This window comes from Melospiza melodia, chromosome 1, assembly GCF_035770615.1.
Source record: "Melospiza melodia melodia isolate bMelMel2 chromosome 1, bMelMel2.pri, whole genome shotgun sequence".
In the NCBI taxonomy this organism is placed as follows: domain Eukaryota; kingdom Metazoa; phylum Chordata; class Aves; order Passeriformes; family Passerellidae; genus Melospiza; species Melospiza melodia.
This window is the reverse complement of record NC_086194.1, coordinates 397,845-410,148: the sequence shown is the minus strand read 5'-3', so window position 1 is coordinate 410,148 and position 12,304 is coordinate 397,845. Positions and strand designations below refer to the sequence as shown.

General features: G+C 66.7%; 2 protein-coding genes across 2 annotated transcripts; both read right to left on the bottom strand.

Annotated features, from left to right (window-relative positions):
- Positions 1-96: 96 nt before the first annotated feature.
- FASTK (Fas activated serine/threonine kinase) lies at positions 97-9,707 on the bottom strand. The gene is made up of 9 exons (XM_063163744.1): positions 9,224-9,707; positions 6,487-6,957; positions 5,742-5,890; positions 5,326-5,542; positions 4,706-4,865; positions 3,690-3,781; positions 2,837-3,452; positions 2,229-2,343; positions 97-400 (listed from the first exon to the last, which is right to left on the bottom strand). The coding sequence occupies exons 1-9, from the start codon at positions 9,690-9,692 to the stop codon at positions 314-316; spliced, it is 2,376 nt and encodes a 791-aa protein (XP_063019814.1). The 5' UTR covers positions 9,693-9,707; the 3' UTR covers positions 97-313.
- A 786-nt stretch (positions 9,708-10,493) lies between these two features.
- Positions 10,494-12,261, bottom strand: TMUB1 (transmembrane and ubiquitin like domain containing 1). The gene is made up of 2 exons (XM_063166204.1): positions 11,888-12,261; positions 10,494-11,446 (listed from the first exon to the last, which is right to left on the bottom strand). The coding sequence occupies exons 1-2, from the start codon at positions 12,259-12,261 to the stop codon at positions 11,092-11,094; spliced, it is 729 nt and encodes a 242-aa protein (XP_063022274.1). The 3' UTR covers positions 10,494-11,091.
- Between the last annotated feature and the right edge of the window lie 43 nt (positions 12,262-12,304).

Below are 12,304 nucleotides of genomic sequence, written 5' to 3'. Positions count from 1 at the left end.
CAACAGACCAGGCTGAGGTGGCAGAGCCGGGGCAGGGGGGCCATGAGGGACCTTCCCCAGTAACTCCCCCCACCCTCCAGCACCCCCCAAGTCACACCCCAGCCCCCCATAACGGCAATAAATAATCTCACACTCCCCCAGCCCCACAGGAGGAGCAGTGCCCACAGCCTGGCCCCACAGCCTGGCTCCCCAAGATGGGGAGCATCTCCATATCCCCCGACCCCCCGGGATGGGGGGCAGCTCCGTATCCCCCGGCACAGGGGAAGGGGCTGGCAGCACCCACCTGGCCCCCCACACCCCCCGGATCCGTCCCTCAGAAGCGTAGCTCCCTCAGCTTCTGCCGCAGGTAGTGCTTGGCCTCCTCGATGCCACTCACCTTCTCCAGCTCCGTGTAGGGCAGCTGTGAGGGGACAGGGACCATGTCAGAGCAGTGACAGCATGTCTGGCCCCACCTGTATCCCCAGTATCTCCAGCCCCCAGCCCCACTCAGCCTTCTGTGGTGGTGGGAGGAAGAACCAGAACGCAGATCCCTCCTGGAGGAGGAGGGCACAGACAGAAATATGGAAAACAGCAGGGCAAGTGCAGACAATGCCCAGCTGCTAGCTCGTCCAGCCTGAGCTCAGCCCTGGACAGGTGCTAAAGGCACACAGAGGGAGGAACTCAAGCCTCACACCACCCTCAAGCCCCTGTCAGCACCCTCCATGGAAGGTGACAGGGGACTGGGGGGCTGCAAACCCTGAAACCCTGCAGGTCCAACAGCCCTGAGGGGACCGGGGGGCTGCAAACCCTAAAACCCTGCGGGCACCAGCAGCACTCACAGAGCAGGACTGAGGGTCATTGGGACCCACGCTCCAGCCACTGGCAGCAAATGGGAGGAATAAAGGTTACGAGGGCTGGAGGCCCTCAACCCACAGGTTTTCACCTGGAAAAAGAAGGCTCTGGGGAGACCCTTTAGAGCCCCTTCCAGTGCCTAAAGGGGCTCCAAGAGAGCTGGAGAGGGACTTAGGTCAACAGCCTGGAGAGACAAAACAACGGGGAATGGCTTCCCACTGCCAGAGGGCAGGGCTGGATGGGATATTGGGAAGGAACTCCTGGCTGGGAGGGTGGGGAGGCCCTGGCACAGGGTGCCCAGGGCAGCTGTGGCTGCCCCAGGCCAGGTTGGGCACTGGGGTTTGGAGCAGCCTGGGACAGCTGAAGGTGTTCCTGCCCGTGGCAGGGGCCGGCACTGGATGGCCTTTAAGGTCCCTTCAGCTGGGTCCCTGCTGTGCCTTCTGAAGGAGGGACACTGACAGCACTGGCCAGCCCAGCCCAGCCCTAACACCAGCTCAAGGGAGAGCTGGCCCTGCTCCCAGCCCAGCTACACTGCTGGGCAGCTCCCAGGTGATTCCTCAGCAGTCACAGGACTCTGGAGCTCTGCACAAACACGGGGCTCTGGGCTGCTGGGCTCTAGGATGAGGAGGGAGCTGCGGCTGGCAGAGCCTGGCGGCAGCAGGGAGTGAAACTGTTTGGGAACGGCTGTGGGATGGCACGGTGGAGGCACTGCTGCAATCCTGGTCCTCTCTGCAGTGCAAGAGTGAACAGGACGAGGGCTCCTTTCCAGTGCCGTTCTCCTCAGAAAGACATCCTCAGGCTAAAACCACCCACAGAGAAGCACGTGGGAGCTGCACATCCTAAACCAACGCCTGGAGTTTGCCAAAGGAGCTGCACACCTGAGGGCTCTCCCAGCCCCAGCACTCGGCAGGGAACACCTGGGGCTGGAACAGGGCAGGCAGGGCTCTGGCACAGGTGGTGACCCAACCTCCCTCCTACCCCCTTGGCACACGGGATCACAGGTCACCATACGTGGGCCCATCTGTGTCCCCCCCACCTGATTCCACCCCAAGGCCCCAGACCCAATGCTGCCCCCGTGGCTGTGTTTGCCAGCCTGGGCTGAACACCCTCCCCTTCCCCTTCCCCTCACTCAGGTCGGGTCTTAGCGCACAGGACAAACTGTCCCTTGTCTCTGCTTTCCATCAGGGCTAGTGTCACCCACCAGCTGCATGGAAAAAGTCCTGCATGGGGTGGGGGAGGGCGAGGAGACATGAGGATGAGTCATCCCTGCTTCCTCTCACAGGGACAGGAGTGTTTACACTGGGGATGCCAGGCCCATCCTTGCAGGGGGATGCCAGCGCTGAGCCCATCACCCACCGTGTGCCCTGGCCCCGAGGAGGGGGTACAGCCCCCCTTACCTGCACCAGACAGTATCCCAGCAGCCGCAGGTGCCGGTCCCGCATGGCCCGGGAGCCCACCAGGATGTCGGAGTTCTGGCAGTAGTGCCACTTGTCATTGACCGACAGCACCACCCTGCACAGGGGACAGCACGGAGGGAGGGCAGCGTCACCCCACAGTGCCACCCCACCCACGGACCCCGCTCCCCAGCACCGTGGCAGCTGAAGAGCAGCACCCAGCTGAGCCCAGACCCTGCTGGTGGTAGGGACAGCTGTATACAGCACCCAGTGGAGTGGGGACTGGGTCTGTGTGTGCCCCATGGCACCGGGCAGGAAGGGGCCAGGGCTGAGTGTCTCAGCGAGTAGGAGCCAGGGCAGTGCCAGGGTGGCTGTGCTGCGGGAGGGGATCAGGGCCAGGGCAGTGCCAGGGTGGCTGTGCTGCAGGAGGGGATCAGAGCCAAGGCAGTGCCAGGGTGGCTGTTCCACTGGAAGGCAGCTGAGCCAGGGCAGTGCCAGGGTGGCTGCGCTGCGGGAGGGGATCAGGGCCAGGGAAGTGCCAGGGTGGCTCTACAGCAGAAGGGGACCCGGGGCACGCCCGGGGCACACCCGGGGTGTGGCCCTGCCCGTACCTCTGGATCTCCTCGGCTCCCTGCGGCCCTTCTTGTGGGCCCCGCTTGGGGCTGGGCCGGCACGGCGAGGGCCCGGCGTCCTCGCTGGCTGGGGGGCTGCGCTCCTCGGGCTGCTCCTGGGCCTGCTCCCCATGGAAGCAGCCATGCTCCTGGCCGGGGCAGCCGGCCACCTCCTCCTCCTCCTCCAGGATTTTGCCGATGGGGAACTGGAAGAGGGAGGTGGCGGAGGCGCGCGGGGAGCAGTCGGGGGTGCCGGGCGGCGGCGCCGAGAGGCACTCGGAGGGGCTGCTGAGCGTGGAGCTGCCCGGGCTGGCCAGGGAGGGCTCCTTGCTCAGCCCGCAGTAATAGTCCGAGGGGGGCTGGAAGCAGGGCCCCCCCGGGGCCGGGCACAGCGCCGGCAGGAACCGCCCGGCCCGGCTGCCCTCCCGGGGGCCTGGGGGGCTGCTGGGCGCCTCTGCAGCAAACGGGGCAAAGTCTTGCAAATCTGAGGTGAGGGCGAGCACGCTGGAGCGCAGGGACATGGTGACAGGGGACGTGGCTGGGGGCGCCCTGGAAGCTGCTGGAACGCGGGAGAGAGGCAGCACCGTGCCTGAGCGGTTGATCCACAGCAGGAAGTCTGCGGGAGAGAGAACAGGGATCAGCTACTGATGGGACACGGCTCGGGACCTCTGTGCCCCAGCTGGGACTCTGAGCCAGCAGAGACAGGGGAACGCCCCTTCTGCAGCGGGAGCTTTGTCCCAAAGGCAGTGTCACAGGACAGGCAGTGACAAAGCAGCCAGAGCTCATTCTGCCCCACATGAGCTCCCACCCCCAGCCCCCCGATGCCACTGGCAGCCCACAGCCCGGAGGTTACCTGTGCAGTACCCAGGGGGCAGCACCTCGTCCTGCCGGTAGCATTCCTCCCCCACCAGCTGCCGCAGGGCCTCGGCCACCAGCCCCTTGTAGCTGCAAGGAGGGGACAGTCAGGGCACTGCAGGGGCTGGCATGTGTCCCCAGAACTGTTGGTGCTGAGTACATCCATGTGGAGATGGGAACCCCCAGGAGTGGGACACCCAGGCCTGGAGTTTTGGGCTCAGCTGTTGGGAGTCAAGAGGGGACGGGCTCCAGTTCCTTTTGCAGGAAAGCTCCTCACAGTATTGGGACACCAAAAGCCCCTAAAAGGGCTGTCCAGCCCTGGCACCACTGCCCAGGACAGGGGGGAGTCCCCATCTCTGAGCCATGTGGATGTGGCACTTGGGGACAGGTCAGTGGTGGCCTTAGCAGTGCTGGGGGACAGGTGGGCTCAGGGGCTAGGTGACCCAGCATTGCTATGACATCTTCAGATGTGCAGCCCCTTCATGCAAACACCCTTCCTCCTCCTCCGCCCAGGTCCTGCTGGGAAATGATGTGTGCAGGATGCATTCCCATCATCTGATTTTTTGCTCTCCTTATTGTCAATCTGAAAGCCTTCACCTGTATGCCAGTCTCCTGACCTCCTGTACATCCTGCTTCCAGCAGGCGGTATCCCCGAAATGCACGGAGTGTGGTGAGGCTGGCGTGGCACAGAGAGGGCATTGACTGCAAGAATGCCTTGCCAAGGAAGCCTCTGCACCCAGCCTCTGCCCCCCACTGTTGGTATCTCTGGCTGGACTTGGAGGCCCTTCCAAACCAGTTCTCCCTGTATGAATATCACCTCTTCTCCACTGAGGCACTGAGGTCTCCGAGGCTTTCCCAACCCAAACAATTCTGCAATTCTAAATAATGCTGTGATTTTACCCCACAGGCTTTGGAGCTGCCATAGGGGCCTCCACCCCAGCACCGTGCGGGATGCTGCCAGAGCAGGTGACAGACCCCTGTCCCCCATGCAGGGCTGCTCCCCCGGCCCCTCACCTGTACTTTCTATTGGCCTCGTCGGCGGTCAGGGCGTGCTCGAACATGAGCACCCGGTAGCGCGGGTCCAGCCGGGGGCCGCTGTACTCGCGGAACTCCAGCTCCACGGCCGCGTCCAGCAGCGACAGGTACCGGCGCACGATCAGCGCGTACGGGCTGCCTGCGGGGAGGTGGGCATGGAGACCATGGGCACCGAGGGCACCACGGGCACCCCCTGCCCTGCCCAGCCCCGCCCCAGCAGCGTATGGGCTGCCTGCGGGGCGGGGTGTGCATCGAGACCATGGGCATCACGGGCACCACAGGCACCCCTGCCCAGCAGCGTATGGGCTGCCTGTGGGGCAGAGCGTGCATGGAGCCCACGCCACGGGCACTCCCCGCCCAGCCGTGCCCCAGGAGCGTAGGGGCTGCCTGCGGGGCGGGGTGTGCGTGGAGACCACGCCACAGGCACCATGGGCACCCCCTGCCCAGCCGTGCCACCAGGGAGCACCCCTACCCCAGCTGGGGCTCTGCCAGCCGGGAGCACCCGCATGGAGCCCACGCCACGGGCACCCCTGCTCAGCCGTACCACTGGGGACTGCCCCCACCCCAGCTGGGAGCACCCCAGCAATGGCCCCACGTACTCATGACATTGGTGATGAAGCCTGGGGAGAAGACCTGGTGCAGGACGGTCTGCGGGAAGTGGCTGAGCTGGAACATGGACATGAGGATGTTGACGGTGGCCAGGGGGGAGCTGCCGGCCTTCTGCTCCAGGATGGCCTCCAGCTTGGGGAAGAGCTCGCCGTGGTTGGAGGGGCGGTAGTTCATTCGGCTGAAGGGAAACACCAACTTCTGGATCACCTGTGGCAAGAGAGGCGTGTGGGGCTGGGCTGGGACAAGGGACAGGTTGGGGCCACCTGCGCGGTGCCATGAAGAGACGGACGCTCAGAACCCGCCAGGACTGGGGCAGGCCCCTGGCTCCCTGGAATGCCCCTTCAGCATGGAGAAGGGCCGTGGCTGCTGTGCCCAGGCGTGCCCACAGACGGAGGGGAGCACTCACCTTGCTGTCGAGCTGCTCGCCGCGCTTCAGCAGGAAGTTGGCGATGGTGTCGAGCAGGCGTGGCTCACGCAGCCGGTGCCGTGCCACATACTTGGCGATGAGGGCCATGGTGTAGGGGGTCAGGTTCTCTGCCTTCCGGGGCAGCCACTCTGCGAGCCAACACAGCGGGGAGGCCATCACAGGGCCAGCTCTGTCCCCAGCCCAGGTCCTCTGCAGCCACCACAGCCTGGGAGCACAGGACCGGACAGGAGGGCCAGCCCCAGAAACCTCAAAAGCCAGGCAGCTCCTAAAAACCCTCAGGTATGTGTCAGGTGAGAGGCTGAGACAGATTCCTGTCATACACAGCCAGAAGGCACAGATGGAGCACAGCTGGAATGTGCACAAGTGGGGCCTTCTGCAAAATCCCACCAAAACTCTGCTGTGCCCAGCCTGGAGTCACTGTGGGAAAACAGCCCCTGAAGGAAAGAGGGGTTCCCAGTCCCTCCCAGGCCCTAGAGGAATGGGGAGCTCCCAGCCTGTCAAAGGGCTGGGCTGTCAGTGACAAGGGTGGCCATGACACAGGGTTCCTTCTGCTCCACTTCTGGGGCTCAGCAGGGCCCCAGCTGAGGCTGCACCACCCAAACATGTCTAGGGCCAGGCTGGAGGCTGCCCTCGACCCTTCCAGAGGCCCCCATGTCCCCTGGCTGACCAGAGCCCTGCACCCCCAATGAGGGGGCAACGCTGGACCCCCCCGGGCACCCCTCACCTGCCATGCTGCGAATGAAGCGCTCCTGCCGGTTCTCGTAGAAGAGCTGGGAGCTGAAGATGGCCTCCAGGGCCTTGTTGTTGGCCTCCTGGGCACACAGGGCCAGCATCTCGTCCAGCAGCGCCAGCTCGTGCTCCCTCATGGCGCTCACCTGGCCCAGCGTGTGCCGCACCAGGCGCAGGATCTTGCGGTTGTTGATGAGCTGCTGGTCGGAGGCCGCGTGGCCCTGCAGCGCCTGCGCCCGCAGCCGGTAGTAGGAGAGCAGCAGGAACAGGGTCTGGGGGTGCCGCTCCTTCTCCAGGTGCCGCTCCAGGCTGCTGAGGCACGACTCCACCAGCGGGTGCGGGCTGGAGGGGTGCAGCCGCATCACGCTGCTGAACACCATCGACACGTCCTTCTGGTTGAAGCGGCCCAGGCGGCTGCGGGACTCGTCCTCCAGCACCCGCACCAGTGGCGACTCCCCGGGCAGCCCTGCGGGGGAATGGGTCAGATCGCAGCACAGGATGGCATGGATCAGATCCTGGCACGGGTCACATCCCAGCACGGGATGGTATGGATTGGATCCCGGCATGGGTCAGATCTGGGTACGGGTCAGATCCCGGCACGGCTCACACCTGGGCACAACTCGGAACCTGGCACAGCTCAGCCCCACGGCACAACCACCTCAGAGCTCGGGCAGGAGGCCACTGCCATGACTGGACGGATGTGCTGGGTCAGTGCCCAAACCGAGCAGGGGAAGGGAGGGGAAGGCAAAGCACGGGCAGAACATCAGAGTATCCACACCATAGCAAACACTGCAGGGAGCTGTGGGTCATTCCCACCTGTCCCACTGCAATGGGAGCACTGCAGCTCACCCTCAGTGGCAAGGTTTATTTCCTAAGTCTCAGACATCTCAAAGACAAGGAATTCATAGAATCCCAAAATCTCAGGTTGTTTTGGTTTGGAAAGAACCTTAAATCCCACTCAGTTCCACACCTCTGCCATGGGCAGGGACACTTCCACTAGACCAGGTTGCTCCAACCTGGAGCACTGGAGCACTTCCAGGCGCTCTGTGCACTCAAAAAACTCACATCAAAAAGTTCATAAAAAAAAGTTGTGGTTGGAAAACAACTGTGCCATCCCATGTGACCAAACTAAACCCTGTTTGTTCCAGCAGAGACTAATCCTTTGGCTTTTTTGACCTTCTCCTGTTTCCCAGCTCAGCTTTAGCTTGTGCTAAAGACCTGGCTCCCAGGGAAACACTTCCCTGTAGCTCAGGACGTGTTATCCAGGCCTGGGCACAGGCTCAGTGCCTTGGCTGTCAGGAGGGATCTCCTCAGCAGAGGCAAAGAGCACTGGGGGGGCCTGGAGTTCCCCATCACGGCAGGATTTGGGCGGGCTCAGGCCGCAGGGCAGCGCAGGGCCAGTCACTGCGGGTTATTGTTAATCAGAACTCAGCTGGGGGAACGAGCAGAATTGGTCTGAGCAGCCGCTTTGTTCCGTGAGAAGGCCTCAGAGGAGAGCTGGAGTTTGTGTTAATGAGGGACAAGGGGGCAGAACAAGGTGGGGGGCCCAGCACGGGGAGCCTGGCGAGGGCAGGCAGCCCCGCTCAGCGTCAACAAACAGCCGGCGCCGCCGCCCGGGACCGCGGGCAGGGCCGGCCCCCCCGGCCCGGCAGGGGCTCGGGTTACTGCCTCAAGCACCGGCCCCGGCCCAGGGCTGCGGGACACGGGAACGGGATGGGGGAGCCAGGGAAGGAGGGCAGGCACCCGCCAGATCGCGGAATCCTGGAATTGTTTGGGTTGGAAGGGACCTTAGGGATCATCCAGTTACAACCTCCTGCCGTGACCAGGGACACCTTCCACCAGACCAGGCTGCTCCAAGCCCCTGGCCTTGAACACCTCTAGGGATGGGGCAGCAACAGCTTCTCTGAGCAACTTGTGCCAGGGCCTCCCCACCCTCCCAAGGAAAAATTCCTTCCCAATATCACATCTAACCCTGCCCTCTGGCTGTGGGAAACCATTCCCCCTTGTCCTGCCTCTCCAGGCCCTTGTTCCAAGTCCCTCTCCAGCTCTCAGAGCATCTCTGTGGCCTCCTCTGGGCTCGCTTCATGGCTGCCTGCTGGTGGGCTTCAGAGCGGGAAGCAGCACAGCACTGCAGATAGGGCCTCATCTGAGCGGGACAGAGGGAAAGATTCCCCCTCCTGCCCTGCCGTCCACTCCTCTTTGGATGTGGATTCCACCCCCTTGCTTGCAGCAGAACTTGCAGGGTCACCCAGGAGCCTCTGGGATGCAGCCCTCCCTGGGACACAGCCTCCCCAGCTCAGCAGCACGCCAAGGAAGCTGCATAGGAACCCAAATACCTCAAACCCTCTCTCGCACACAGCAACACCTGGTGCTATGGGGCCTGTGCCCTCCGAGAGTGCAGCCAAACCCATGGTGTCCTCCATTGGTGCTTGGGTGGTTCCTGGTTTTCAGGGCCTGGAACTCAAGCTGGAGCTAGACACGGCCCAGGAGAGGCTGACACACATGCTGCCAAGCAGAGCTGCCCAGCACCAACCTCCTGGTCAGCCAGGGACACTCAGTCCTCCTGCCCTGGAGGAGCAGAGCATCGCTGCTGCACTGAGCCCCCTGCCCAGAGCCCCAAGGGTCACAGCCCATCTGCCCCAGACCCAGCAGTGCAGCAGTGCCCAGGACTCGGGCTGGCACCGTGGCAGCGCCGTGCTCCCCACCCTGCGTGTGTCACCCCAGGAGCTCACCCAGCGCGGCCGCCGCGTACAGGCAGTTGACGATGCTGAAGTTGTCGAACTTGGCGCAGCCGCTGACGATGGCCTGGCACAGCACGTGGAACTCGGGCTGCTCCAGCACCTGCCCCGCGGGCCCGCGCCCGTCCCCGGCCCCCGCGGGCGGCCCCGGCTGCTGCTGCAGGAGCTGCCCCAGCTTGTGCAGCGCTATGGGGTAGTGACTGGCCGACACCTTGCCCGGGTTCTGCGTGACCCAGCGCAGCACCTCGCCCACGCTGCGAGAGCGCTCGATCAGCCGCTTCATGGTGAAGAAGGTGTCGTAGCTCATCTTCTCGTGGATGAAGTTCCAGCTCTTCCTCTTGCCGTGGGCCCGGCCCCGGCCGCCGTCCGGGTGCACAGCGGGCAGCAGCCCATGGCCGTAGGGGTCCAGGGGCAGCAGCAGGCGCGGCCTGGCCTTGCCGGCGCAGCAGCAGGCGGGGAACATCGCGGCACCGCGGCGCTCACGGGCAGCCGGGCCCCGCGGGCCCGCCCGGGTCAGAGCGCGGAGCCATGGGCACAGCAGCGGGTACAGCATGGCGGGGGCGGCGCGGCGCGGGGGGCTCCGCGGCTCCGGAGGACCCTGCGGGACAGAGCGGCGGGGCCGTGACGGGGGGACCGGCGGGACGGCCGGGCCGGCGGGGGGCACGGGCGGCCGCGGGCACTCCCCCCACCCACCGGGATCCCCGCCCCCGCGACTCCCCGGCACCGGGCCCGCCGCCCTGTCCGGGCCCGCATCCCGCCCGGCCCCACGGTGCCGGGACCTCCCGCCCGCCCGGTGTCCCCCGCCCCTCTCCCGGGCATACCCCGACCTCCACCGGCACCGGCCCACCCCGGTCCCCCCGGCGGAACTCCCTGCTCCCCCCACCCGGCCCGGCCGTACATGGCGCTGGCGGCCGCTCGCTCCCGCCGCCACCGCCGCCGCTCAGCGCCGCCGGGACACGGACCCGGCCCGGGAGCGCAGCCCCGCCGCCATCTTCCTGCGGCCCCGCCCCACGCGCGGCACTTCCGGGGCGGGGCTGGCGCGCGCTGCATGCAAATCAGCGCCGGGTCCCCGCCAATGAGCGAGAGCTCCGCTGAACGCGGGGCGGCGCCGCCGGCGCAGGCGCGCTGCGGCCCTGCGGAGCGCGTGGCGGGAGGAGCCGGGCCGCACCCCCCCGAAGCCCCGCCCCCAGCCCGGTGCCCGGTCACACCGGATGCCGCCACCCCTCCGACCCGCGGCGCAGCACAGCCGGGACGCCACGGCCGCTCACAGTCTGTCCGCTTTAATCGGAACGGCGGTGGGGGGTGGCACCCCCAACACAGCATCGGGACCCCGGCACAACGGGGAGTGCAGCCACCCCCGGCACCGGGACCGCTGGGGGGCACTGAGCTCCCCCGGCACAGGGACCTCAGGAGCGCATCCTGCCGGCACCAGGACCCTCGGCACGCCAGGGCTCATGTCCCTCCCCAGGCACCGGGACCCGGGAGCAGCCCCCGGGAGGGGCCAGGCCGCATTCCCACGAGGAGAAGCTCCGCGGGCACGGACATCGGCTCGGGCAGGACCGCGCCCGAGGAGCTTCTGCACGCGGAGTGGCTGGGGGGATGCTCCATGCAGGGACAGGGGGCAGCGGGGCCCCCCCGAGGTAGCTGAGCCCCCACTCCCGCCACAGCCCCTGTGTGCAGACAGGGCGTGGGTGGGCACCTGGGCCCACGGGGGACACAGTCCGGGGCCAGCCCCCCTTCAGGTGCAGGGCAGGCCCCACGTGCCCCCGATATGCTGTGGGCTGAATGCAGAGCCCTCCACGTCCCAGGCAGGCTGGGCAGCCCTAAGGGTCCCGCGTGTCCCCGGTGCGGGTGCGGCCGCGCTATCTGCGGTACATGGCGAAGGCCACGAAGGTGACGAGCAGGGTGAGGCCGGCCAGGCAGGTGGTGGCGGTGGCGGTGAAGACGTGCCGGTGCTGCAGCTGCAGGTACCAGAGCAGGGCCAGCAGCAGCACGAAGAGCGGCAGCGCCAGGCTGCCCACGCCCAGCGCGGCGGGCGCGGGGCTGCGGGGGCCGGGGCTGCCGGGGGCCGTGGCGGCCGCGCTGGGCGGCGACAGGTGGCAGTGCAGGACGCTCAGGTGGCCCAGGTGCAGCTCCGCCAGGCTCTGGGTGTCGTCACGCAGCAGCTGTCCCTGGTAGATCAAGCGCACCTGCTGCTCCTGCCCCGGGAAGTAGGTCCTGCAGGAGACAGGGACAGCGGTCACACCGCTGACGGGACAGGCCCTCTGACCCACCTCCTGTGCCCACCCCGAGCTCTCACCCACCCGCACAGCTGAGCCTGTGTGTCCCCATCAGCCGCCCGGAGTGTCACCTGCCAGCTCAGTTTCTTCATCCACATCCTATGGGTGTACCCACCCTGACCCCCACCGTGCCTTGCACACCTGACCCCACACACCTGTGCCTGTCATCTGCTGAGACAGACCCTCCCGCCCTGCCCACACACCCGAGCGTGCCTGTGCCCATCAGCGACCCCAGGTGTCCCCTGCGAGCCTGGGCTGTCCCGCGGCCCCGCCAGGGACGAGCACAGCTACCCGGGCACGGGCCGCTTGTCCCGGGACAGCGCTGTCCCCTGCCGGGTGCTGCGGGGCGGGGCCCGGGACCCTGGCCGCACGCCCTCACCTCTTGAGCGCACCGACGGTGTCCCCGGGGCGCACCCGCGCCAGGCGCTCCGTGTCGTTCAGGAACTTGAGCCGCAGCACCAGCGTGGGCTCGGCGGGGCCCTCGGCGGTGGCCGCGGGAGGGCTCCGGTGCCGCAGCCCCTCCGCCTCATCGGAGGCCGCCGCTCCCTCGGCCGGGGCCGGGGCCGGGGCCGAAGCCGGGTTGGGGGTCGAGGCCTTGCGCTCGGCGGGGGCCGTGCTCGGGGCCGCCTCAGCCGGCGGCGCCGCGGGCTCGGGGGCGCGCGTGGAGGCCCAGGCGAGCCCCAGCACGGCGGCCGCCAGCAGCAGCGCGAACAGCACCGTCACCTCATCGCCGACGCCCTCGATGAGCGCCATGGCGGCGGCAGGACCGAGAGGGCAGCGGGCGGGCGCGGCCTCA